Consider the following 27599-nt stretch of genomic DNA (forward strand, 5'->3'; position numbering starts at 1 on the left):
TTGAAACTTTTTTATTTTCTTATGTAACAAAACAGAGTGAATATTGGCAGTGAGGCAATGGCATTATCTTACATAACAACATGAAATTACAGATAACAAAAGCTAAGTTTCCTTTTTCTGTTTTTATTCAGAAATCAGTCATAACCTACTGATGACATCTAAACCAGTGCAAAAGTCCTTGAGGTAAATAATAAATGAACATACATTTCTGTTACTTTGAAAATCAAAAGTACATGAGAAACTTTAAAAAGGTTATTGTAAAAATCTGTTGTTTTAGTCACACAAAGCATTGTTTATTTAATGGCTTAGAACTTAAGCAGTTTTTTTCAGTGCGAAAATAACAGTCAAGTTTGCATTTTTAACAAATTAAACACTTAAAAATGCAAATCTTTTTAGACTTGATTTTATGCTTTGGTCTCAATTATGAATACTGAGCATTATTTAAGTCTAGAAAAAGCTTTAGGCAAATATAAACAATGTAGACATCAGAAAAGCTGTGCAGCATTTAAAGGTCACTTTAACATTAACTACACATTATCAGACCTCATGACTCTGTCATCTCAAAACAAAAATACAGAAAACATTTAGACTCCCGGTAAATGATCTTCAATTTTATTTGATTGATCTTTACATTTATTCGATGTCTCGATAGTTATCATTCAATACCCGTGGTCATTCATTAAAGACTTACATGAGTGATTGTGTGGACTGAACAGCAGGCAATATCAAAAATAAAGCTGTATTTTTAATATAAGCATATTCCTAACTTAAAAATATTCAAATCTTTTCTGATACTGTACACACCATAAGCTAAAGGTGTTTTTTGAGACTGGGTGAGGGTTTAGATCTTGTTGCTATGTCATTTAGAGCAGAAGTCCCAGACAACAGTGATGAAACCTGAGCAGCTCATTGCAGTGGATTTGTGTATTGAGGTGTGATGCCTGTCACCATGCAGAACAAGTTATATGTGGCTCAAATGTCAGGGAGGTGCAGCCTTTAACATGACTGTTTCCATTATGAATGGAGATCTACAGATCTACCATTAACTGTCTCTTTAACAAAAATGATGTGCTGTGTTCAAAGAAATACTTATTTCTCCAGAGTGAAGCTCCAACAGGGCTGACTGAGTCCTGTTCAAATCTTTTCCACATAGTTGCCAGGAAAGAGACCTTCCCTTCCTCGAATCCTCCCTGTCCACCAGCCTGATGGATCTACACAGACAAAATACAAAAACAAAATCATAAACAAACTGTTGCTGATTATTTATTTATTTTGACCTTACATATTTTCATCCACACACCTTCTTTGATGAGGTCGAACTCCTCGTTGACATCAAAACTGATCTCATCTGTGTCCTGGCCAATGTACTGATATAAAGCCCGACAGCGGGGCCCTTTCGGACGGGCCTGTGGTTTAGGAGCAGGAGGAGGTCTGCGACTGATGCTCCTTTTCCTCTGCTGCCTGTGACAGAGAGAAAAGGCAGATAAAAAGAGCTGCTGACAAAGGCAACCAACAAAACTGACTGAGGTTAAATGGTGTTACAGAAGCTGAGGAATTAAAACAGCTCTGATGACAACAGTCAAAACTCAGGTTGTTATTATGATCTTTGACAGTATCTTTTTGCAGCTTCTTTCTTCAATAAACAGACTTTCTGTAGGCAATTGGCATCCATTTGTAGTCCTAGTAGTACTCTCAACTTTTGTTGCCTCAGGTTTTTGCTAAAAGCAGAAAAAAATGCTCATGTCAAGGATGAATGGACTGCATATCAGCTGTAATACAATCCCAAAATCCATGTATGTCTGCAGACAAGCCCAGCTAAAACTTAGTGTGTGGATTTCCTTTCCTAACTCCATCTCTTTCCTCCCATCTCAAGATGCAAACCAGACCATGAACAAAGGCAACCCTGGAATAAAACATGGGTAGTGGTCCTTTATTCCTAACCACTGACTACACTCGAAGCTGAAAAAGATACTTTTTAAATAGATTTCCGTAAAATGCAGCCCAAAACAGACCTTTGAATTGCATTTCCACTGAACAGTTTGGTTTGATGCACAATTATTTATGTTGCTAGTAAAAGTACCGAAATAGCCAATCCATAACATCCTACTTTTTTCACTCTTCTGTTGGGGGATTAAGAGTACCCATCAGATCCTAAAAGGCAGAGCTAAACCCACTGCAGTCCGTGAACTGATCTAAAGAATCATCACTTCTCATGCGTCAGTGGTAATAATGGACAAACATAAGTAATCTATCTTTTGTAGTGGGCTGAACAGCTTTTCTCCCTGGTTTTGTCAAAAAATGCTTTCAAAGTAAATGATGACATACTATTTTGCAAGTAGATACTGAGAGGTACTGGTTGGGTTAATGATGTCGTTTGCAAACAAGCTGCTTCTTTGGGCCTGCTATTTTTTGTCAAAGCATCCCCCTTTTTCTATTTTGTTGTTTACCAGACATGAAAATAGCCAAAATTGTACTAAATTAAGAGTGGTTTGGAAACCAAAAGACTGTCTCTATTACTGAGCTGAGACAAATGATCTGGATCTCAAAATTGCTCGAATTCCCATCACCAGGAGCCAAGTTGGACAGACATCAGCTGTGGAGATACAAGCAAGGTTTACAGCGCCAAACTGTTCTGAAATGGACAAAGCCTGCTTTTTCAGCTGCCAAAGAGAACAAATTGCCATCTTCCAGATTGTTACTCTAAATCAACAGGTTGCTTTGTACTAAATGCCTGTCAGAAATTTCTGCATACTGTCTTAAATTCAATCCCATCACACGTTATGTACATCCACATTTCAAAAACTAAAAGCTATTTTTTTCTCCACTTCAGGCGATGACTTGTTAGGCATAGAGATACGTGCTTTAAGATATCTTCTTTCATTCTTCACATAGCTTTTGTTATACCCTTTGAACAAAAGGAGTTATATCTTCCAAGGAAGATTGCCTAGAGACCCTTATTTGCCCCACATTTGAGTTAAGACTGTGTCTAGCCCTCTTTGACATATTTAGATGCTCATTCCAACAAACCAGTTTGTATTAAATATAGCCAGGTTCAACAGAAACTTGGGAAATAGCTGGACGTCAGCTCCAAAAAAACAGGTTTATCTCTCGTGCTATGAAATTCATTTGACTGTTGAGCCTCACCTTGACATGCCTTAACAACTCAGTAGTCTAGTATGTACTTATTTATAGTGACTAATCAGCTCCACCCACACACTTTGAGCCTTCCCCTTTGTTCCCATCTGAGGAGGTCAAAGGTGACAGTTCTTACCCCGACATGCCCTGTTCGGGCACATTAAGGAAGTCCATGTTACCCTGGTTGTGCTGGTTGTGGACTGGAGCTCTGGGGGCTCTTTGGGAGCCCAGTTTGGGAGGACCTGTGCTGGGTGGCCGGGCCTGTTTGTGTGGGGAGGAATATGTGATGTCTGATTGCTGGTGTTGAGGTGCTCTAGAAAACTTGGCAGCTCCATTCTGGTACCCTGAGAAGAAAAGAAGTGAGATAAAAGTCAAAATAAAACCCAGAAGATTTAAGTATAACAGAGTTAGGGTTACATCGAACTGATCATATATCAGCATACAGATACAGTTTACTTAAAAGTATTCTGGTGTTTAGGTAAGTGGCATCACCTCCAGGGAAAATACTTTAGTAACTGAACAAAATTCTTGCATGTCACATTCTTGTAAAAAGTATGAGCACAAATATGTACAAGGAGTCACAGAAGTTTTCTTACTGCACACAGTATATTAGCAAATATCAGTGTTAGTTAACCTAACTGGATTTTTACAGCTCAGTCATCTGTGTATTTACCTTCTAGTCCTTTAAAGGTTTGAGCAGATTTATGTATGGCAAAATTTACCTTTCATCATGACATTGTGATTTTTAAGGTAATCTAAAACCACAGACATCACATCAATAAAGAGAAGTATAATATAGATATATATAATTGAAAAAGAGGAGTTGCAGTAGCAACTGCAGTGAAAAAGTGCAATAAAGTACTTGAACTATTATACTTAAGAAACTACTTTATAAAGGGCCATATAGAGTACATTATTCATTCAAGTAAGATATACACAGTGATAATGACGATGAGAAGAAAGTAGGTGCAAAAAGAGGGAAGTAAGGAGCACTGGTAGCCTGGTGGTCATGTTTGCAGGCCCAATGTACACAGACTGGTATCTTTGAAGTACAGTTTAAACCTGTGGCTCCTTTCCCACTCTGTCCTTCCCCAGCACCCACTCTATCTACTGCCCCCTCTCCATCTGAATAAAGGCAGGAAGCTTTAAAATGAATATATTAAAAAAAAGGGGGAAAAGTTCGAGTTATCCTCTGTTACCTCTGCTGGTGACGTTATTTCTCCCTCCACCCCGGGACTGTGGAGCACTCTTTCTTGTTGGCTCTGAGGAAATTTAGCTCTGATTACAATCACATTCAATATAAGAAGAACACAGTAACATTTTAAGCTTATTGTTATTCTTTTTTTCCATTCCCTCATCTAACTTACTGGAGGACTTTGGTAGACCATCCCCTACACTAATGGTGAGTGTCTTCCCTCCAGGTTTGAGCTGGGCTAGGTCCCCTTGCCCCCTCTGAAACACCACTACCCTGGAGCCTCCTCCACCCCAGCCCACCTTCTTCACTCTGAACTCCATTCTGAGAGAAAAACAAACATGCTTAAGGTTTTTTTTGTCTTCTCTGCTTACATTATTAGTCTGAGTAAGCAGTTTTTCTGTACCTGTCAGCGAAAGAGATTGTCAGTTTTCTCTTGGTCACATCTTCGTAACGTTTGGAAAGCAAGCTGAGGAACTCTGTCTTAAAGTTGGACTCCAGCAGACTGTCGTACTGGGCCTCGTGTAAAATGAAGAAATCATCCTGCCTCGTACTGAAAAAATAAACAAGCAAAAAAGATCATAAAATAATTCTTTTAGTGTAGTCCTTGATTTAAACTACTTACTCAGGAATGTACACTCGTCTCAGGTTTAAATCGATTACTTGTCTCATTAAATAAAATGTTCCCAGAGTTGACCAAGCATTACATTGTTTGGTTTTAAAGTAAAATTTTAGCTGATAAAACACCAAAAATAAACTTGACTTGCTTTCTATATTTGCTCTTCTCAGCAGTGACTTTTCATACTGAGCCTGCTTACCAAAAGTAGCATGCTAGTTATTGTATTTTCACACCTCAGCATTAACCACAAATGTCTTAACTGCAAACTGTAATAGATTTCTTTTGTTAGATAGAGGCTTACCTGAGGGAGACACTACTGATGCTCCCAAACTCCAGTTTTCTCTTCAGCACCTCCTTTATCTCTCCTTTCTCAGGCCCTTTCTTTACCTTCTCTCGACCAATCAGGTAGATGCCCTTTGGGGTCAAGATCAAATCTCTCTTGATGGACTGGGTTGTGAGAAAAAAAGAAGTGACAACAGTGAGCAATGCTTAAAAGGAGAAGAAGGGTGGGTGGCTTTGAGGAAGAGGTTAGACTTGTGATACATGACGTATACACATTTCTAATTTTAGAAACTTTTTAAAATACTTCTATTAGGGCAAAGTATCTTGTGTTTTCTTACTCAATTTTGTTGGTTAAATTGAAAAAAACTCAACATAAAAATGCTTCTTAAGGCTTCACCTTGAACCTGCGATCAAACTTGTTGACAGAATCAGCAAAGTCGACACGCTCCCTCTTGGCCAGGAACTGTCGCAGTTCAGGCTTCTGCTCTAGACCGAGGTAGTCCCCAACAAAGTTTCTGTTGATGCTGTTCCTCCTCCGCTCCTTTGAGTTGTACAGGATGTCTGAGGCTGTGTCGCAAGGATGGACGAACATTAAGGGCCATGATTCCTTATATGTACTTTAACAGGAAGAATGTTTCTGTTTTTGTAACTCACCCTCCTCTCTCATCTGTTCATACTTCTTCCTGGCGATGAATCTTCTCCAGGATTTCTGGATGATTCTGGCAAAAGTGTCAAACTTCCTTTCCCTCATCTCCTCGAGCAGGAAAAGCTAGGAGTGCAACACATAAGGAAAGAGTTAGTGCTTAGCATTTGTTATTAAATGAATGTAATTTTTTGTAAAAAGTTATTTTTGGGCATTTTATGCTGTTATTGAGAGAGGATGACAGGGGCTAAAGTTGGAAACAGGATAGGAGGAATGACATGCAGGGAAGGGCCGATGGATAAGATTTGAATCTGAGCCTGCGCACATGGAGCGTGACCTAACTGCTATACCATCTGTATCCCTAAATCAGAAATAGGGAACTTTGGTTGAGAGTGACACATTTTTTATTCTCACTGCAAGAGTCCTTAATTGATACAAACTGCAGAATTCTCCAAAGTAAACAATTGAAGTTGATTTTAAGTTGACCAGACAAAAAAATATATAGCTTTCATCATGCAAATGCAGATAATAATGCCTAATTTAAAAAACTTCAGCCATCACAGAACTTAAGCCACTTTATACTGTTTTCAAAATACAATGAACATAACAGTTAATGGATATTATTATTTTTTAAACAATATATAAATTTGGGCTTCTTATGCCCTGCTTATGGCCTGCTCTTTCAACTGAACTAAACTGGCACCCATAAAAAAAAAAAAAAAAAGAAAAAAAAAAGATGATGATTACTCTGCCTATGACCCCTAGGGGACCACCCAGACCATTAGTATTCAAATGGTCAGCAGAGGATATATTTCCAGCCCTGGCCTCATTCACTCAAGAAATGAATATGCCTTTTGAAGGAGAGGTGAAATGTCTTCAAGAACCTCAACCAAGTCCAGTTGCCTCCTTTGGTCCAAGCTTTTCCCCCTAAATATAATTTTTCCACAGAACTGCAGACACTTCTAAATTACTACCTCTGAGCTGTTGAGGTGCAAAGTATAAAGCAGCATGAAACAGTAGCACTCATAAAGAAGTGAACTGTAGTTTCCGGATCCACCACGGATCAACACAGTAATAGAGCACAGCTAAAGCAATCTATGATACTCTACTTACAGATTCAGGATTCTTCACAAAGATCTTGGTGCGTCCCATCTGGTACTGATCGTTGTCCATGTTGACAGAGCGGAGGAGGTGAAGGACCCCCTGTTGCTCTGGACCCCGCCAACATGGCCATGTCTCAGCTGTCAAAATAGCATACCTGGAAACAACAAGAACACACACACATCAATGTAAAAGAACTTGTGAGCATGTCAGACTGACCCTTTTGACAGCTTAAGGGCTAAAAGGTACTTGTAGAGTTTGAACTGTCTTCTTCTTTTTCCAGGATTTAACTCACCTCATTAGAAACTTATTGAAGACTCTGCGGTATGCAAATCCAGCCCTTCTTACACGGATGTTTTCCCGCAGTCCCAAGTATTCTACCTGGTGCTTCACTCTAGGGACAGAAAACGCATTAGTGGTGTCTACTGTATGTTTGTATACTTTATATACACATATATGTATAAGTGAGAATGCTGACCTGCTCTCCTCCCAGTCTTTTGGCCTTTTTGTCTCATTGGGTTTGATACAGCGGATATAATGAGGAGTACATTTCATCAGGGTGTTCACCAAGTCATTGGCTTGTTTCTGTAGAAAACAACAAAGATTATTAAAACATTGTCTCTACACCAGAAAATTATTTATTTCTTTCCATTTATTCACATCCAAACTTGTTAAGGCTAAAAGAGGATACTGATCAAAGGAACCAGTATTTCTAGATGCTTTTTCAGGACTCACTTTGATTTTTGACCCAGCTGTGGTCGGCCTTCCTTTCTTATCTGTGTTCAGATTTTCAGGGAACAAACTTCTGATGAAGCCACTGTAGAGACAGATTCAAGGGAATATTTTTACGCAGCAGTTCTAATATAAACTTGCAGTTAGTGAAAATACCAGATAGGCATAAAAGTCTTACTAGTCGCTGCTTTGCATAAGCTCAATGAGGTCAGGAAACAACACATCTCGGTTTCTCTCACAGAAGCCATTGATATCATATGACACCTGAGATGAAACGAATCAATTTTACTGTTTTGTTAACATAACCAACAAATCAAACAGCAGTTAGTAGCCATGACGATGTCTGGTTATTTTTTTTAAAACGCTGAATGTAATGTCTTTGCCATTTATGTATCATATCAATTAAAAAACATGTTTTGTGAACAGTTTATCAAGTCTGAAAAACATACTAACAAGCTTTACAGCAGCAACTTGACTGTTTAAAATTAATAAAGCACATATCTTTGTTAAAGAGTAGTCTCTCAGTAGGAGAGTAAGTTTGACTGATGTCAGGTTCCTACCTTGCCAGCATAGTGATGTATGACAAAGCCAGAGTTCCAGCTGTTGAAATGTTCATGAGTTCCCACAGCTGCCTGCAGTTTCTGCAGCAGGGTGCCATCTGCGCCCTCTCCTTTGGCATGCATGGTGGCACATACATCATCCAGCACACTCATAATACCAGGGGGGTTCTGCAGGAACAAGGTGGGGATGAATTTATCTTTATTTCACACATATGAAATAGTATGACTTCAAAAAACAATCTTTATTTGTTGGTAAACATATTAGAAAGAAGAATGTCCCATTTAAGATATTTCTGATAACCTGATAACTTCAAGATAACTGACAACTGGTTTTCTTGCATTACCCTTTTTTGTAGTGGCTGCATTTATATTTCCATCCTTTTTAATTAGTTTCAAAAGTTATGCAGTTAAAAGCTCACCAATTTATTTTCGATGAGATCACACACAATCTTGTTGTTGAAGTACTCTATGGCGGTCCACTTGATGCCCTCCTGAACATACTCTTCCTGTGTGAAAATAAGGAAGCATAAAAATAATGCTTGCTTAATTATGCTTTTAAGACAGGGGATTTAAGACATAAGAGACAAAGCAAGAGATGTGCAGTACTTAAAAAAGTATCAAATTTCACTGAAACTACCTGCTCAGCCTTCAGAGTCAGTTCAATAAAGATCTGCTGCAGTTTCTCATTCACAAAGTTGATGCAGAACTGCTCAAAGCCATTCCTCTGCAGAGAAAAACCGAATCCAGTAAGCATCAAATCATCACAAATTTATCATCAAGAGTCAGTACATCATAAACTACTGAACTTTTCCATGTGTAAAACTATCATCCTTTATTTTAGAGACTGCTTGGAAATATTACACAATGGTAGGATGTAAGAGGACAAACCTTGAATATTTCAAAGCCATAAATGTCAAGCACTCCAATGCTGAACTCTTCATATGGTTTTTGGATGGCTTTATTTATGGCCTAGAAAAAAAATATAAAATACAAATGATTTTTGTCAACTGCTTCATTGGATGTTTTCTGTTTCTGTTTCTAGTGAGGGAAAAGTTTCACTACCTCCACCAGGTAGTCAAAGAGCCTTGCATAGAGGGCTTTGGCCAGGGCATCTCTTGTGTAGGTGGCCTGCTCCTGGTTCAGGGTAACATTTATCGACTCAGACTTCCCTCCCCACTTTGAGTCCATCTTCCGGCTGGTCAGCTTGTCCTGCAGACGGTTTGGGTCGATTCCCAACAGATAGGCAGGGAAGGCAAGCACTGGAAAATATAATTTTGAAACAAGACAAAAAGGTAAGTTATGCTGAAATTAGACGCTGTGAAAAGGTTTTTAGTTCATCTTCAAGAACTTAAGAGTACAGATTTCCTGACCATTATTTTCAGCACTTAAAGTAGGTGTAACTGACTAGGAGTACAGTCTTAATTGTGCAATTCTACACAGCTACTGTGGGATGGTGAAAATTGCCACCCTGCAGCGTAAACACCAATTATCTATTGAGGAGGGAATCCCAAGGCGACAGGCAAAGAAAGGATAAACAAGGCAGTACTGATGTGCACAGACTCTATCAATTAGTGGAGGTGTTTGTAATGGGACTGCTTTGTCATAGTGAGCTTTGATTAACTCTTACCCCTCAGAGAATAACTGGGCAATCAAGCAGCAGGTGGAAATTGTTTACATGCATGAATGAGTAAATCCATGTGTGTCTGGTGCACTAGATGTGCATGTAAATCACTTACAGTCTGTGCTCTCCACCTGTCCATAGTTTCCTGCCTCTATGAAACTGATGTTTCCCAGGTGGAGGATGCCTGCAATGATCTGTAGCACCTGAGTCTGGATGTCACCTGGGATCCCAATAACCTGCATGGCTTCCTGGAGACATTAAAACAGGAGCAGACAGTGAGGGCAGCAGTTTGTAACACCAACACCAACAAACATAAGGGAGAATTTTTTTGGAAATATTTGATTGTCAAAGCCAAGCAGTACTTGTTTTTAATGTTATTACACAATTTTACCTCCCGTACTCTTTGGGTGAAAACTATTCGGCTATAATAACACACATCCCTCAATAAATCCTCATTTCCAATATCAGACACCATATTGTAATGATGGAACTAGCTTAACTTGGTTCATTTTGGTAGCTAGTTAACAGCTGTTAATTATATAGCATGAATGTAGATAATAACAGATAACAGAGTGCTCATTTTCTCTCATTTTTTTCAGAAATGCCAACAGCAGAGGTGGTAAAACCGAGCAGCACCGAAACCCCACTCACAGTTAAACCGAGCTAGCTAGAATATTCTGCGTTTAAGAAAGGTAAATGTATGATAAAGCAGGCATACATTTTTTTTAGCAAGTTCTTATTTCTAAACTGGCAGCTGAACATTAGCACGTTCACTTACCGAGAACATGTGGTCATTTTTTCAACATTTTTCTCTCTAAAATAGTTTATTTGTTGCTGACTGTTTCAAAATTGAGCCATTAGCTACTTTCGTGGCATACTGTTACAGTGGGGCACAGTAAGTTACTGCGCACTGATTTAATGTTTTCCACCAAGGACTTCTTCCAAGTAGAAACTAGTCCCAATTATAAAAGTTAAAAACACGATATGTAGATTATACAGGGGTATAGAGATACTACGTTTGGACGAAAACGCACCTGTTGAATATTTTACATTTAATTTTTCCCCCTTTTAGTACCCCAATCGGCAACTTAAGTACTTCTGCCCAGAGTAAGTTACTGCGGAGGAAATTCTGGAGACTGCTATTTCGACCAACGGCTAAATGACAACAGAAGCTGTGCCGACAGAAGAGTACATGTTCGGTATTAATCATATGAAAAAGGAAACAGAAATATGGTCAGAGATTCTTAATTAGGATGAATAAGACGCGTGTCTCTCCGTCTCTGCTGTTGACTAGGCCTGTTTTTGATGTTGAGTAGTTTACAGCTGAAACTGGCATTTGTCTGCCAAGTAGTAAGCATTACATGATCATGAAAAAGCCTATAAAGTGGTTTCAACATTATGAAATCTGTGTCCTTGTGTTCTGCAGGGCTGGTTGACCAACAAGGCAAAGCAAGCAGTGGGACATAGACTTCAAATGAGACCCCAAAACCCCAGGAGGATCACTTTAAAGCATTAGCTCATGGTGTCAAAGGTAACAACTTTGCAGTGAATTTGTCACTATTAACTACAATATGAACAAGCAAATTGAACTCCCTAATAATTATCCCCATATCCCAGGTAAAATTGGTCAAAAATTCCTATACAGGGATACCCAGATTAAACTGATTGCTGTGTTTGAACCATTTGGATAACAGGCAAAAACAAGGTGTCTTTAGAAATGTAACACTCTGAAGTCTTCCCACACTCACTGAAGCTGCTACTGGTATTGAGTAATACAACGGCAACAACAAAATTCCCCATCTTACTTTGTATCGTGAATCAGAGGCCTGTAGATGACTGTAGCTGGGAAGTATTAGCTACAAAAAACTCAACTGAACTAAAATATAAAGCCTTAGTTAGTTCAGGTTCAAGGCTGATAACAACAGAACAGAAAAGGTGTGTTTAGACCTTTTTTTCTGTGGACTAGACAATTCAAAATGGAGACTCCAAAAAGGACTGACTGACACATTTTCTATACAGCATTGCTAATAATTACTAATAGAAAATACAAATTACAGCAAATACAGTAAAGTATTGAGAACAATACTGGCAAATTTGAAATGATGACTCCATATTTGACTGGATTTAGATTGTGAGGACTCTTTCTGATGCAGAAGGAATATTTTAATGGACTTCCATGAACAGTAGAGTACAGGAGAGCTTCTGATAGTGAATGGTGTCACTTTTGTTGTTGTTTGTTGCCTGATAAATGCATTCATTGTGGCTGCTATTGTGGCTGCTGTAATGTTAACATGGTTAGAATCCTGAGAATCAGAGCTTTGTGGTTGTTTATAAGGTGGTTAACTTATGAACAGTCATTTTATAAATAAATAAGTAGTTAAAAAAATATGCCAGTCTGCTGTAGGGCCCTTGGATTTTTGAGGGTTTTAAAATGGGTTGAAAGAGCTAATATCCAGTATTTGTTTCTTGTTATTTCAGGTGGTTCCTATTTATATTTTTATTCCACAAATACTATTCTAGAGAAGGAGGGCATAGTAGTTAATATTTGTGCCATGGTATGGCCCTTTCCGCCTTTTTTTGTGTGGAATTCAGCTTCCATGGCCCCTGAAATGTATCTTTGACACCTAAAAGGGCTTTTTTATGATATTATATGTACCATAGTCTCTTGGAAGTCTTTGCTGTCATTGGTCCCATCCACCTTATAGGTCCCAGACTGGTTGAGGTAGTAGTAGTAGTCTGGGGTCATGATACCCAGGCCCTCTTTCTGCTGAGCATTGGCGCCCTCTATCAGCTGGAAGACAACAGTGCAAGTGGTAGAGCTATTACAAACAGGCAGAAAAATAAAGAATAGTTCAACATAGTCTGAATGCAAGTGACCACATTAATACGAACAATAGTTAAGACCTAGTTTTTGAAAGTTGACAAATTCAAAGGTGTTTCAGGGTATTTTGGGCAGGTCTCTCACCTGATAGTAAATGTGGAAGTTTCTCTCGTTCTCATTCTGGCTCACCACCCTTGACTTCTCAAGCAGGAAGTTTGAGATCTTACCTCCGTCTGGCTCTCCTCCTCTACTGAACTGAATCTCAAAGTATTTGCCCTGGTAGATAGAAAGATCAATGTATGAGGTGACAAGCTGTCAGCTGATGAAACTCTAAGATTAACCTTTGTGAAGTACATGGGTACACAGAGGAAATTCTCCTACTGTGTGCTCATCCTGACAAGCTAAATTCAACCTTAAAGATGAACAAATTACAAATAATGCAACATGTATTTCATACTTGAGTTTCAGAAATCAGACGCAGATATCACTAATTAACTTCTTGGTTGAGACAGTGATAAAGCAATGCCACTGTTTTTCTTGATAAAAAGGTAACCACTGAGGTTTGTACAATTTGTGCAGCTGTAAAATATTCTGCAAGCTTGCATACAAAAATGCATTGACCAGCACACATTACCTTTCCTACTACATCAGTGATGACGGGAAACAAATGTAGCTTCTTGTGCTAAAGCTGCACACTGATGTGGTTTAAAGGTGTGAAATTAGATTGCAGGGACCCACTGGTGAGCAATAAGGGGAAGGTTAAATGAAGCTACTTTTGTGAGAATCAAATTAACACTGATAGGTGAAACAATGCTTCTGTGCTGCATTGTGACACCACAATTAGTCTGAGAAAATATTTGGTAGCCTTTTTGTATCATCTTTTTTCACAGTCATTGCATTGCATCAAAAGTCTGAGTAGTGTTTTCCTTCATACAGTTTCTTGGACAAAATGCCAATTTTTTGAGGGCATTTGACCACCCCTGTTCCAAACTCATTTTTTAATCTCCTCACAAGTTGAATGAAAAAAAAAACATTTTTCAACTTCAGTTTCAAGCCAAAATGTGTGATATGGGGTGAGATTTATAGGATAACAATAGGATAAACTATATATTTTACATTTATCATACAATGACGCTGCCATAAATGAATGAGGCATCACAATATTTGTGTCACCAAAAAAAACACAACCTTTAAAATAAGGTGTATTCATTGTAATTGGTGTGATTTTAACATCTTATCATGATGCATTCTTTTTAACCTCTGTCAAACTTTATCTCACTGTCTTCACTGGCCAATCAACATCTCCACCTGTACCCTAAATCATGCCCAAAGTCCTGCCATGAGTAATCATTAGATAGAGATGTGGTGAGTCTACTTCTGTTTAGAGTACTTTTAATATTTGCCACCATCACTTAATATATTGCCATGTTTGTTATTTGTACCACTTTTAGTGTTTGATATCGTCAAGTTGCTAGGAAACTTCTTCTAAGCTCCTTTAGGAATAAGTGTGTTTCACATAAAGGAGAAGAGTGAATAGGAAGTATGTGGTGATCACGTGCTAGCAGTGGTGGTTTTTAATGTATTTTTTCAGGAAATGAAACATTCTTTAAGAAGGGGTATTGGGAACCATTTCCAGGTAAGCAAGAGGACAAAGAAGAAATCGGGCGAAGAAGCACAAAATAGAGAAATGACGAGAGTCAGAAGTGATGGTACTCACAAAGCGACTGGAGTTGTTGTTGCGTACAGTCTTTGCGTTACCAAAAGCTTCTAGCAGAGGATTCGACTGTAGGATGATGTCTTTTACATGCTGCACCAAACACACATAGTGACACAATGTGAGACACAACACAAATAGCTACACCCCACACTTCAGGAAGTTTTAAAGGTGTAGTGAGTCATTTGGTTCTGTGCCTACCTGAACTTTGGATCCTCCTCCAGAAACTTTAGAAATGTAACCCATGATGTATTTGGCAGCCACTGTCTTTCCAGCACCACTCTCACCACTATCATGGAAAAAAGGATGATGATAACATCATGAAAGACATGATACTGGACGTAAAACTAAACTCTCTGTAATGTCAGTGACAACATGAGAAGAAAGCTTCATTCACCTGATGATGACACACTGATTCTCCCCATCAATCATCATGTTTCTGTACATGTTATCAGTCAAAGCGTAGATGTGTGGTGGATTCTCATATTGGGCCTAAAGAAGATCAAAATAGAGCAAGAAGAGATTCATGGTTGATTCAGGGAAATGAAGTCCTTGCACCAAACAATACAAATTTACACAGAGAGCTGTTAAAACAGTGAAGGGTGTACTCACAGCTCCTTGGTAAAGTTCGATCTCTCTTTCAGTGAAGTAGGGCATCTGTTTAAACGGGTTGACTGATATCAGCACAGGGCCGATGTATGTCTAAGCAGAGAAGTCAAGGAGCATGAGGGCCTCTGTATATCTTCAGAAAACTCTGATTAGACTGCCTCTTTAAGGCCTACACTGCCATGAGAAAAGATTTGCTCCCTTCCTGATTTCTTGTTTTTTTTTTTGTGTGCATTTGTCACTCCTCAATATTTCAGATCATCAGCAAATTTGAATATTAGACAACCTAACCTAAATAAATACAAAATACAGTTTCTGAATGATGAGTTCATTTATTAAGAGGAAAACGCCATCCAAACCTATGTGAAACTTTTAAATCAGGAATTAACTAAGCAGGCTTACAAAGCCATTTATAAGGATGGGGACTCAAGCAAACCACAGTGAGAGCCATTATCCACCAATGGAGAAAACTTAGAACAGTGGTGAATCTGCCCAGGAGTGGCAAGCCTACCAAAATTCTTGAATTTGCCCCAGAATTAATAAAGCAGCCATCCATATGTCAGGTCACGTAATCGCAATCACTTGCTTGCAGTTGTTGGCACCAATGGTTGCCCTACCGGTTATTGGCTTTAAGGGGAAATAACTTTTTCTCATAGGGCCATGAAAGTTTTGGATGGCTTTTTTTAGCCTGAAGAAATTAAATCACCATTTGAAACTCAATTTTTTTCGCCCATGTTAATCTTTGTCTGGTATTAAGAAAATGTTTTATGATTTGAAATATTTAAGTGTGACATATATGCAAAAAACATCAGGAAGGGGGTAATACTTTTTCACAGCGCTGCATAAACTACAGGTATAAATGGCAAATGGACTGAAGCTTGATTGTGGCTTTTCCAGACATGTGACTCCAAAAACTTCCACATTCATACCACAGTTGGAACAGTTGGGTTCCAAGACTCTGAACCCCAAATTGACTGAGATGTGACTGAATCTACCACAGAACCACAACCACCTCACAATCCAATTTGCAATACTTAACAGCCAAATTATGCATTCATTCCTTTATTTCATCTCTAGGGGAGACCTGATACACCAGAAACACTGAAAAAAAAGTTGCGGTCAAGCTTAAAAATGACTTTAATTGGTAACAACACCTCAATTGTTTTTTAAAATTCAAGTTAAATTCATGAAACATGATGACTTGATTTGAAAAACAAAATTAATCTGTTTTCATCTTAACATTTTTTTAAGGTTATCCAACAGTTTTCAGAGTGTTGGCAGTTTCACATATTCATGGCATGGGATATATTTCACAGCCATCTGGGCAACTGCACATAGTCCGTGTTTGGGAAGGGAACCTGTCAAAATATTTTTGATTGGGCAATCGTTGTGTCTTTAATATTAATTATGGCCAATCAGACCAACAAGACATGATGTAGACTACATCATAGCAATGTTTCAGAAGCAGAACCCCACTTCAACACCCTGCTTGCTCTCGCTTCTACAACCTACCCTCCCTCCTATCTCCCAGTCTCGTTCTAGCCTTTTTTGTAGGTACATGAAAGGGTTCGCCATGCCCAGGAGCTACAGCAAATCCTTAAGAAGCTTCCCCAAGCCATTGCATTGAAAACTAAATTTAAATCGAAAGATAATTCATTAAAAAAACAATATATATCACTCATTGCAACTTTTTGTTGGTGTGGTCTTTTCTAGTAAAACTACATAAACACAAGCTCGACAGGCAGCTGATGTAACAGTCCACAGTACTTCACTTTTAGTGGAGCCAGTTTGTAAATCAGACTGTTGCCACAGCAGGTCCGTAGAAGAGAAAAAACATCACCAAGAAAAGATTTCAATGTGGGTTTTTGCTCTTCTTTTAATTAAAGAAATGTTCAGTTCTGGTAAAGCTCCTGCTATCGCTGCCTCCATGTTCCACCAAATCACTCGCTGGCTGTCATTGTTTACAGGCGTTTCAGGCGGTCACTTTGACTAAACCATGCCAATTATTCTTTCTCCTCAAATGCTGCTGATTGGTGGGTCATTCTCTGACTGGGAACAAGGGTATCAGCTTGCAAAGTAGATCTGCCTGATGACAGACATAGAATCTGACTGATCCATCATGTGATTGTGCATATATTGTTAATTCTGACACCAAAGAGCCTTGGATTGGCTTGAGGTATAATGCAAAGCCTCCAGAGGGCAGAAAGTTAAATAAAAGTAATTTTTAATATGCAGTCTGTTGTTTCTCTTCTGGATTTGGGAAATGTCAGAACATCTTAAAAGTTTGTAGGGTTAATTCGTAGAGAATCCCGAAAATCTGTTCTAAATTTTACACCAACCAAAATTTTCAGTCTGGATCAGCGTTGTGGGTAACCACAAGACAGACATCTCAGAGTAATGCATTTAACCCCAAAACAATAAACACATTGTTAAAAAAACTGTCTTTCAGTACATCCTGGCTATTATCAAAGAAAAAATCAATCCTAAAAGTGAAAACAGTGCAAATGTTAAGTTTCTGTCTCACAAACTTAAGCTGCTTTACTGGAGTGGAAAAATGACTGATTGACAGTAAATCCTTTTTATTAGTCTTTATCCATGGTCTCCTATTGTTAAAAAAGCAAATGATTCATTTGTAATAATTCTCTAACAATGATTTTATGCTTTTAGTGATGTCAGCTGCTTGCTGATTTAATGTGAATTTTATTTCCTGACTCTAAATATGGTCTGACATTCAGCTGTGTTCAAAGAAGACGGAAGTGAGCTTTTGAGTCACACACTGAATGCAGAAGAGAAAGAGTGAAATCGTTGTATTTCTGTTCTTGAATTTTGCTTTTATTGACTCTGTCTGCTCTTCAGATGGCATTATTATGTATGTTTGTTTTTAATCTTTAATAATCTGGTTCAATTTATTGATGCAGGCTAAAGGTAGGTATGAGGCTGTCACATTTAGATGCATAAACTTCCTTTGTCCCAGTTTTATGACATCCTGTCAACAAAAATTCAGAACAAGAATCTCTATGTGTTTGAATTCAAATTAGCTTCCCTTGCAATCAGTAACGTAAATACAAAATCAAAAGTTTTTGTCAGCTCGCCACTAACTAATACACCTTTAAATAATACAAAAATGAAATAATAAATATGGTGTGATTTTCAGTTTGAAGGATACAAAAATGTAGTCATCCATGTATCTCTTCTTCAGGTTTTCCACAATGGCTTCTTCTGTGATCTTGGACAGCAGGACCATGTCGTCCACGCCGCTCTGCTTCACATTTTGACTCTGCCAGTGGTACTTTGCCTGAATCATAAACCAGAGACGCCCAGAGAGAAACAACAAGGGGAACTTGGGTGAGATGCATCGCCTTTTTTTAAACTAAAAGATTTTGCACAAAACTAGAGCTTTCTCCAGTTGGAGATTTAAAAAACAACAAAACAAACACAGATTAAACTTATTTTACAAAGCGAAGAATTCTCAGCCTGTGAAACAGTTTATATCTCCAGCAGCAATAGAGAGATCTTTCAGACTTTCACCAGTCACAGTACAACTGTGTTAGCTAGCATGAGCATTGCTACAAGCTTATCAACAAGGGTATGTATGTGAAATGACTGTCATCGTGGAGATACAAAAAATTAAAAATAAAAACTTAAAATAAATGATGTATAGGGTGGCCAATAACGCTGATTTTTGGAATAAAAGTGAAAAAATGGAGTAACGAGGTTTCCGCTTGACTCTGGGAATACGTGTATTTACATAACATAGAGGTGGAAGGTGGGCAGTAGTGAGACAGATGGCTGGCATCTGGAGGTGGCCCCTAGTTAAATACCACCAGCCATGACATTAGTCACATGTTTATGACATGTCATTGCTTACTGCTTCACCTTCACCTTTTGATCTCTGTGCTGCTGATTTCTACCTCGCAGAGGCACATAACCACCAGGCAATTGTTCTTATTTTATTTGATTTTTTACTGTAAACCTGTGACTAACTTGTTACACAGAGTTTGAAAGACATTAGTATTAAACATACTTTAACATGACACGCCAGATAGGCTGTTCATATATCAGTTGCAAAGAATACATTTCACCTCCCATACAAAAAAATCAGGTGATTGGACAAACATTCTGTCCATTATATTTATTATGGGCCAATCAGAGTGACAAGAATGAGGTAGTAGGCACGTACAGCTCAGGAAGTAACATGAGCTTGACAGGCTAGACTTGGCTTTGTTTGTAAACCATGGAGCTTGTTGGTGGATAAAAATCATGCTGAAGCTTGTTGGAAGAAGTGCAAAAGCATCTACTCTGCTGAGAGACAATTTCAATGTGGCTCTTTGCTCTTTATTTGATAAAGATATGTGCCCAGCTTCAATAAAACTGCTGCTATACTATAGCTATCTGGGCTGATCGCTACATTGGCAGCAACCATTGTATATACCAGCTTCCAGTACAACTTAAACCCACCTGTAGCTAGTACTTCATTCTCCTCAAATGACGCTGATTGTTCAGTTCTGTTTTCAGGTCTGGTTCAATCATTTGCAAGATAGATTTGCCTGAAGACAGACATGGAATCTGGCCATGTCTGCCTGGTCTGCTTTGCATTGTTAATTTTGCTTAGTCTTGACACTAAGCATCACAATATAGCTCCATTTGATTTTTTTTTTCATTATCATGTAATCATTTTCATTTCATTTTATTTATTAATTCCAATACAGTGATTGGAAAGGAGCAGGATGAAGCGAACTTATAATACCTGCACCTTTCTAAAACAAGTAACCGCTTACATCAGACGAATTGATGTTATAATAAACCTGTGTACATGAGTCCAATTAAAATAAACAAAACTGAAAAATCCATAAATAAAGCTATTCCATCACGACATGCCTTTATAGAATTTCCCTATTCTCTGCTTATACATCTTCTTGAACTGAAAAATGTTTTTACAACCCTTTTCTTCTTCTTCTACCCAAGTAGAATCTCCAAAGTAAAACTTGAGAAACATCAAATGCTGTAAAAATTAAAGGGAAAATAAGAAAGGAGAGTAAAAGACAAAAATTCAGATGTAATTAAAGAACAATAAAGAAACAAACAAGAAAGAAGCAAGCATAACATTTTGGAGTGATGTAGTTTAGTGAAGTATCAGAAGTCAAGTCTGGCACCAGTATAGATGCTTTTTTTTTTTTTTTTTTTTCTAAATGGTAAGCCGCTGTGGTTGTCACTAAAGGAAGCTGAGGCTGGTTGTCAGGCAACGGGTCACAGATGAGATGAGCTCAGTTTCTAACTTAAGACATGTCAGAGAAGCACAACCTTAACTTGACAATGAGCAACAGCACTGGCTCTAACTTAACGGTTGCTGTGCTGTAAAACAGTGTAATTAAAAGGCGTCACACCGACCGGCCCTCTCCAGGTCAGGATGATGATGATAATGATGACACCCTGCTAAAGCATCTTGAGGTGATCGTGTATCCTGTGTGTTGGTTTTTCCTTAAAGTCACAGGTCTTTGATGTGTGAAGTCTTGCCTTTGGCACAGTGGTTAGAGCTGTGGTCTGGGGATTTCAGCAAACATAAGCTGCTAAATCATTCAAAAAAACAACAGGATTTTGAACGATAAAAAAAATATCAAAGTCAACATTTCAACATCTTTTCTGATTTAATACGTATGTTATCAGCATCATAGATGTTCAACATCAATAATTATGGTGGTTATCAGGAAAGTCAATGCTCAGATGTACGGCTTTAGAATTTTTTTTCTTTCCTGTCTTTTTCATGATTAATCTTTTTTAAATTCAAAACTATTTAGCAAAACTAAAATGGAACCACAAATCTCTTCACCACATGTCTGAAATGTTTTCTTCTATAAGGCCATTTGTTTAAAGTTTCATTAAATAAAGAATATAAATGGGAGCAACAGACAAGATTTTAAATAGCTTGCAGCTCGATTTAAGTCTGAGATTAATTCCCATACATACGTGATATACCTTGCATATTTTTTTTGTTTGTACCTCTTGATTTAAATACACTCAAAGGAAAATTTGAACAAAGTCATTATCTAATTAAAACCATTGAAGCCAATAGCAGAAATGTGGTCTTCAGTTCTGAATGCTCTTGTGTTCTGTGTTACTGTTTTCAAAAATTCCTTTAAAGACTGAAAGAAGTACTTTCCGACTTCCCTTCAAAGCTGAAAACAGGAAGAAAACTCCAAGGCACTCTCTTTAAGCATTAAAATGCCTTTATTCTCATGGCATGGTCATGTGTAGACCTTAAAAGCACACTTCGACATGTTTCGGCATCAAGCCTTCATCAGGAAGTCAAACAAACAGAAGCCTGGAAGCTATAGGTTCTTTTAAACTAGTCAGAACAGGGTCACAAATACTACGTTATATATTTGTTAAAGGATAAACAATTACTTGGAAGACTTGGGCACTATAATTTTTAATATTAAACATTACTCAATGAGGTCTGAGAATTTATTTGCCAGTGACTATTCTCAAGTACAGATTAGGATATGTTTGGGTTCTAATAAGTATTCATGGCAGCAGTAAAGTGACTGAGTCAAACAACTAGCAATGAATTGATGGTTTGGTCTTTTTTGCCAATCAATCTGCATTGTTGACTTGTGGGGGCTAATTTTTAGTGCTTAACTGGGGTGAGGGATCACTACACTGAGCACACAGCACAAAATGAAGTGTTGTTATTTGAGTGTTAAAAATTTCAGAGTTGATTTTAACTCCAAAATTGTAATTTAAGCTCAGTTGATCTACTAATGTTAGTCCAGCTCTGTAAGGAGTCAGTTGATCTAAGCTCTGCCCACTTCTGTTTCAAATCAGGGGGATACTTGGACAGAGTTTTCCCATCATGTTACCTGACAAGCCAGATAGACTGTTTCACATATCCATTTCATGTTTTTCACATTTATCTGGGAAACCTCATATAAGGCGTTTGGGGAGAGAAGAGATTTTTCAAAAAATTCTCAGAGGGTGATTGGACGAACGTTCTGTCAGGCCAATCAGAGCATTAGAGGCATAATGAGCACAACTGTAGTTAAAACCTGAGCTCTACAGGCTGATGATATATGAATGTCTGAGTTTTTCTGAGAAACTCAGAGAAAATTTGTAGGCAAAGCTGGTTGGGAGACGGACCTAAACATCTTCTCTGCCAAGACACGCTTTTAATGTGGCTCTTTGCCACAAGAAACATTGTCCGGTTCTAATTACACTGCCACTATACTACAGCTACATCTTTGTTTTCGCTATGATGACAATTGCCATTGTATATACCAGTAAACCCACTGCAAACTCATCCCAAAGCAAGTAGATAGAAGAATGAGAACATTCTTTCATTCATAAAAAGCTTTAAGTGTTGTTTTCAGCCTTTTATTCCACACAGAAAAGTGGTCCAGTTCTGATAAAACTGCTGCTATACTTGGCTACATCCGAGCTAACCACTGCACTAGTGGCAGCCATTGCTGTCGACTTTCAGTACAACTAAACCCCGACCATAGCTAGCACTTCATTCTCCTAAATGATGCTGATTGGTGTGAACTGTTTTCGGGTCCTCACAAACGATGTGTATTGGAGCTTTTCAAGATGGATTTGCATGATGACAGACTTTCAAATCCAGTCAGTCCTAGACTTGTTTTAGATGTGTTTGAGTGTGTTTATTTATATTTACATGTCTTGTATAGTGACCACTGCTTGGATTCTTTTGGTCATGTTTTTTTTTTTTTACGTTAGATGCTTTTGCACCATGAGTGAAGTTATCCATTTTGTTTGTGAGTTCCCGCCAATGGACTGGGGTGAAGAAGAGGTCTGAGTGATGGGCTGTTCTTCATCAAGGGCGCAGCCTGGCTGAGAATTTGATACTTTCCTTAATTTGTGCCACAGGATACTCTTCTGAGCCATAGATATTCAACACGAAGTGGCAATGTCACCTGAGCATGAAAATAGTTTTTTAATATGTCAAGTACTGATGATGTAGACATTTCAAATTGACACTACAAAAGAAAGGTACTTACACATTGAGATGTTAAAGGTACCCTTTTATGCATGATATAATTACTCTGTAAGTGTTAAAGAAATAACACTTTTAAATGTGTTAATTTCACTTTGAAGCTGTATGAACTATAAAACTTGGGCATTTTAGATTTAACACCATGGGAGTTGAATAAACATTGACAATCATCCTGTGCATTTATTTTTTTTAGTAAGGCATAAGCGGCTCATGTTTACTGATAATCTTTTAAACTATTTCTTTTTCTTTAATGTTAATGCAGCATATCATCAGATTTATCTCCAACATCTCAATTATCAAGATTATTACATTGTGTTAAGAAGTGTTGCAGGTTTACAAAGTCCTTCTCTCTTTTCATGATCCGGCAGTAGAGTTAAATCCACAAAACTTAGTCTAATCAGTAGTTCAAATCTGTTTTTGTTTTGTTTCAGAGATTTAATTTTGGGCTCTTATTTTGACGGGAGAGTGGGCTGATTCTAATCAGGCTGATTAGAGTGGATGATGGTGATTTCAGGAAGTTGTGCTGCTTCCTGCATTTCGTGTTCTGATCATGCTGTTGCCGTATTTAAGATGCCGTCATGAACCAGCCATGGTTAATGTCTTCTGGTAAAATGACAGGAATGTGAAGGGTCTAACATGTCTTATAGGTCAATTAAGATGGGCAACACTACATACGATGTAAGACTGTTCAAACACAATCTACAACCATGGAGAGTACCAGTGTCCAAATTAAACGTACGGTTTCACAACATTGTGAAACAGACTGTTTCCTCCATTCAAAACACAGAACTACAGTAAAACTTCAGAGAACAATCCCAAATTGGTCAAGATTAGCATGACAGTTACTTAAACTACATCAAACATAAATGACATTATGGGTAGACATTAAGCATGTCCATTACAACCTTTAAATCCCATGACTATTGATTATAAAAGACATCAATACGTATCTACAGGAGGAGTCTTGTGTTTCACAATCAGGCCATCAGCTTAAATCTCTGCCTTTGTTAGACTTTCTTCTACTTTACACTGCATCACAATATTTTGTCCTTTGCTCCAGTCATAATTATTACAGCTACTCAGAGTAACTGCATATAAATTTACATTTTTTTGTATTAAGTGGTTGTTAAAATCTTTATCACTATGCTTTTGGAAACATAGTTTAAGAAGAAGAAGCAAATTTAATTTGCATTTAATCACTTTTTGGGGGTTAAAATAAAACTTTAGGCTAGAAAGGCGGAGGCTGCATTTGCACCAGCAGCAGTGTGGTGTGATCAGTGTTGCTGAAGGAGGAATCATTGAGAAGGATGACATATTTGAAATGGACAGCCTTGTTGAGAGACTGAGCTGTGATTAGCTCTGAGTGCTGGGAGACAATAATTGGAATCAGCTGGCAGTCAGCTGATTTCACCCCTTTGTATGGCTTCCATGTCCTGCATGAAGTAACGCTACATTTTGTTAGATATAACTGCACAACAAAAGATAACGGAGGCCACTTTTTCCAATACTGTTCAGCTCTAATAATGATGAAGACTTTGCACAGGGGGAAAAATGTACATTTTACATGCATGCCTCTCTACTTGGGGCTGCACAGGGGTTAGCGCTATTGTCTCACAGCAAGAAAGTTCCTTGTTCACTTCCCGGTCAGGGTCTTTTTGTGCAGAGTTTGCATGTTATCCCCTTGTATGTGTGGGTTCTCTCCAGGATATGCCATAGGTGCGAGTGGTTGTTTGTCTCTACATTCAGCCCTGTGATTAACTGGCAACTAGTCCAGGGTTTACCCCACCTCTCACCTATTGACAGCTGGGATAGGCTCCACCCCCCTGTGACCCCGAACAGGATAAGAGGTGAAGAAAAGAGATGGATGGTTGGATGGCTTCTCTACTTTAATTGCTATCCTGCAGCTTCTGATATTGACTTCATCTTCAGTCTGGACACTTGATTAAATCTGGTTCTTGGATCAGGTGTCATGGAGTCTACCCCTCACCTACTGTATTTGTTCAAAGATCATGGTGTAAGCCAGTGGTTCGCAACCTAAGAAAAGCTAAGCTGCTCAACTGTAGAAGCTCTGCCATAAATCACATGACTTTTTGATTGAAGCTGTAGTGGATGGTGGTGTTGGTGTACTGGAGTGTATTAAAGTGAAAGTATTCCTGGTGTTTTGCATCCTTTTACTTTGGTTAATAAAGCAGGCAAAATATGAGGAAAACTTGTGCAATATGAGCACACTCTAGTACATCACCACAAGCCACTTTAGCTATATGAAAATGATCCTGTATGGATAAATATTGCATATTTATATGATGGATAAATGATCTTATGTAAAATAATTTGCTTTCACGTCTCCTAAATAGAACCAATATCAACCTAATCAGTGAAAGAACTCTAAGACTAACCTGATTTGTTTCACACATCCATCTGGAAAATCTCCGATATACAGCGTTTGGGAAAGGGCAGAGCATTTGAAAAAACCTTGGAGGGTGATTGGATTAATGTTCTGTCTGTCACATCTTTACGGGCCAATCAGAGCAGCAAAACACGTGACGTAGTCGCTACCGAGGAGTAAATCCATAGAGAACTGCATAACGCGAGTCATGGCAACTGCAGACATGTCAGTACACGACTTTTGAAAACAACTCACTGCTGTTCTGCTCTCTTCTTTTAACGAAGAAATGTCGTCAAGTTCTGATCAAACTTACGTTTTAGCAGCATCCACGTTAATGTCTTCCGCCATAATTGCACCAGCCTCTTCTCGCTGCTTGCATACAATACGACTCTGCCGTGCCCGAAAGTACTGTCCGTCATTGCTGATTGGTCCTGTCACTTTCTAACCAGGCCCAAAAGGTTCAGACAGGAGCTTTGCGAAATGGATTTGCCAATGAGAAACACGGAAAGGGGCGAATACATTTGCTTTGCAAGGTTACTCTAGGACTAGATCTGCAAGCAAACTTATGACCAGTTCTTTATCTCTCTAGTTCTCAGAGACTGATGGCTTATTGAAGAAAAATTGATGTCAAGGTAAAAAAACACATTTTTTGTCAAAAAGAACCACAAAGAAAATGCCAGTCACCTCTGACGTGTTGTGGTTTTGGCAACTTGGCTCACAAAACATGAATCAGACAGACTGAATCAAATGATAAAACCCAAAACAAGCCTACCCTTTAAAAACTGTTTCACTTCTCAGCTATTACCCCCGGCTTAAGATGCTGCAATTACTTAAGTGTGATCATTTCAGTTACAGTTCAGTCTTGTCCCACACCTGTCCTCTGACACCTTTATCATGCAGACTTAAAGGATGCATGATAAAGGTGTTAATGAACTTTGTTTTTTATATATTATGGCTTTAACAATAAGACTGTGCAAGTTTTAGATGCATGAGGACCATACAGAGTGTGAGGAGGAAGTTGTGCCTCTCTTGTAAGTCCACTTCCCCCTCGGCGCTGTCTCTTGTGAAACTCTTTAAACCCTCGTTGTACATGCTAACGCCTCTCTTCCTGCATCTGCTCGCATTTTCGTCTGGCAGCCTCCCTCTGAATGCTCTAACTGCTGAATAGCATAAATCTAAGAAACTGAGATTACGAGGGCATGTAGCTCATTGAATCTAGAGTATTTTAAACTGTGTAGTTTCTGGCTGATTTTTAAAATAAATGGGACATCTGATGTTGATTTCTTGTCCTGTGGATAGCTAAAGTTTAAATTTAAGGAGCTGAAATCTGCTTTTTAATATAAGATGATATCACAAATCCAATACAGCTGATGAATTTTGCTTTCTTGAGCTTGTCTCATTGAAAGGGTTTGACATGAAAAAGAGGAAACTCCCTGTAGAGTTGCTGCTGGAGCTGAATTTCTCCAAAGAGATGGCTTCTTGAAGGCCTCTTTTTAGAGATGTTGTCACATACCTTTAATAGAATTTAAATTTTACACATAAATAATCCTCTTCAGGTTGGTAAGTGAGATATTTATACATTAAAAATAAATACTCTCAGCTGTCTTCACTCATCAAAGCAGAAAACGTTTTAAAAAACCTGTTTTAGGAAAGAAAACTTCAACAGTGTTGATTCAAATCTTCACAGACAAGAAACATCAGCTTTTCAGAAGGGAACACACACGTTACATCCATCAGAAGGTGTTTGAGATAGGAAGTAGAGGTTTGGTACGTACCATTGTTCCAGTTGGCCTCTCCTCCTTAGGTGTCCTCTGTCTGGAGTTTGTGTCGTTAAAATCCACAGGTGTGCCTCCTCACACTGCAGCCATCACCCACACAAGCCAGGACGGTCCGATCCAACAGCAGCCAGCAGAAACCTACAAGACCTCCACTGCAACAATTCAAAAAGCTACTTCCTCATCCTCTCACAGATGCAGTGTGTGAAAACAGAACTGCTCAGAGATGTAACACACACTGACACACTTGCACACACGCACTACCCAGAGTTTAGCCTCTACTTCTGTATTTGTGTCACCACAGTGGGGATGAAACAACGACCGGAGAGGTAGCATCAACACATCTGAACAGCTCAGCTATTCAGTCCAATTCATGGCGTTAACAGCAACAACAGCAACTGCAGAGT

The 27599-nt window shown here is 38.4% G+C and overlaps 1 protein-coding gene across 2 annotated transcripts; it reads right to left on the bottom strand.

The window, feature by feature from the left end:
• On the bottom strand, nucleotides 1-27599 carry myo1f (myosin IF). Of its 2 annotated transcripts, XM_041791350.1 has the most exons (28): nucleotides 27193-27598; nucleotides 18193-18321; nucleotides 15033-15122; nucleotides 14818-14912; nucleotides 14622-14709; nucleotides 14424-14513; nucleotides 12851-12982; nucleotides 12542-12676; nucleotides 10001-10133; nucleotides 9327-9523; nucleotides 9153-9233; nucleotides 8902-8988; nucleotides 8684-8770; nucleotides 8265-8432; nucleotides 7883-7968; nucleotides 7708-7789; nucleotides 7451-7557; nucleotides 7268-7366; nucleotides 6985-7129; nucleotides 5883-5997; nucleotides 5626-5795; nucleotides 5248-5393; nucleotides 4734-4880; nucleotides 4503-4651; nucleotides 4335-4397; nucleotides 3272-3479; nucleotides 1301-1461; nucleotides 1-1211 (listed from the first exon to the last, which is right to left on the bottom strand). In XM_041791350.1, the coding sequence occupies exons 1-28, from the start codon at nucleotides 27193-27195 to the stop codon at nucleotides 1135-1137; spliced, it is 3270 nt and encodes a 1089-aa protein (XP_041647284.1). In that variant the 5' UTR covers nucleotides 27196-27598; the 3' UTR covers nucleotides 1-1134. The 2 variants fall into 2 exon arrangements, with proteins under 2 accessions (XP_041647284.1, XP_041647285.1); XM_041791351.1 differs by lacking the exons at nucleotides 1-1211; nucleotides 1301-1461; nucleotides 4503-4651 and having other exon boundaries at nucleotides 3343-3479; nucleotides 27193-27599.

Source organism: Cheilinus undulatus, linkage group 7, assembly GCF_018320785.1.
Source record: "Cheilinus undulatus linkage group 7, ASM1832078v1, whole genome shotgun sequence".
NCBI classification, from domain to species: Eukaryota; Metazoa; Chordata; class Actinopteri; order Labriformes; family Labridae; genus Cheilinus; species Cheilinus undulatus.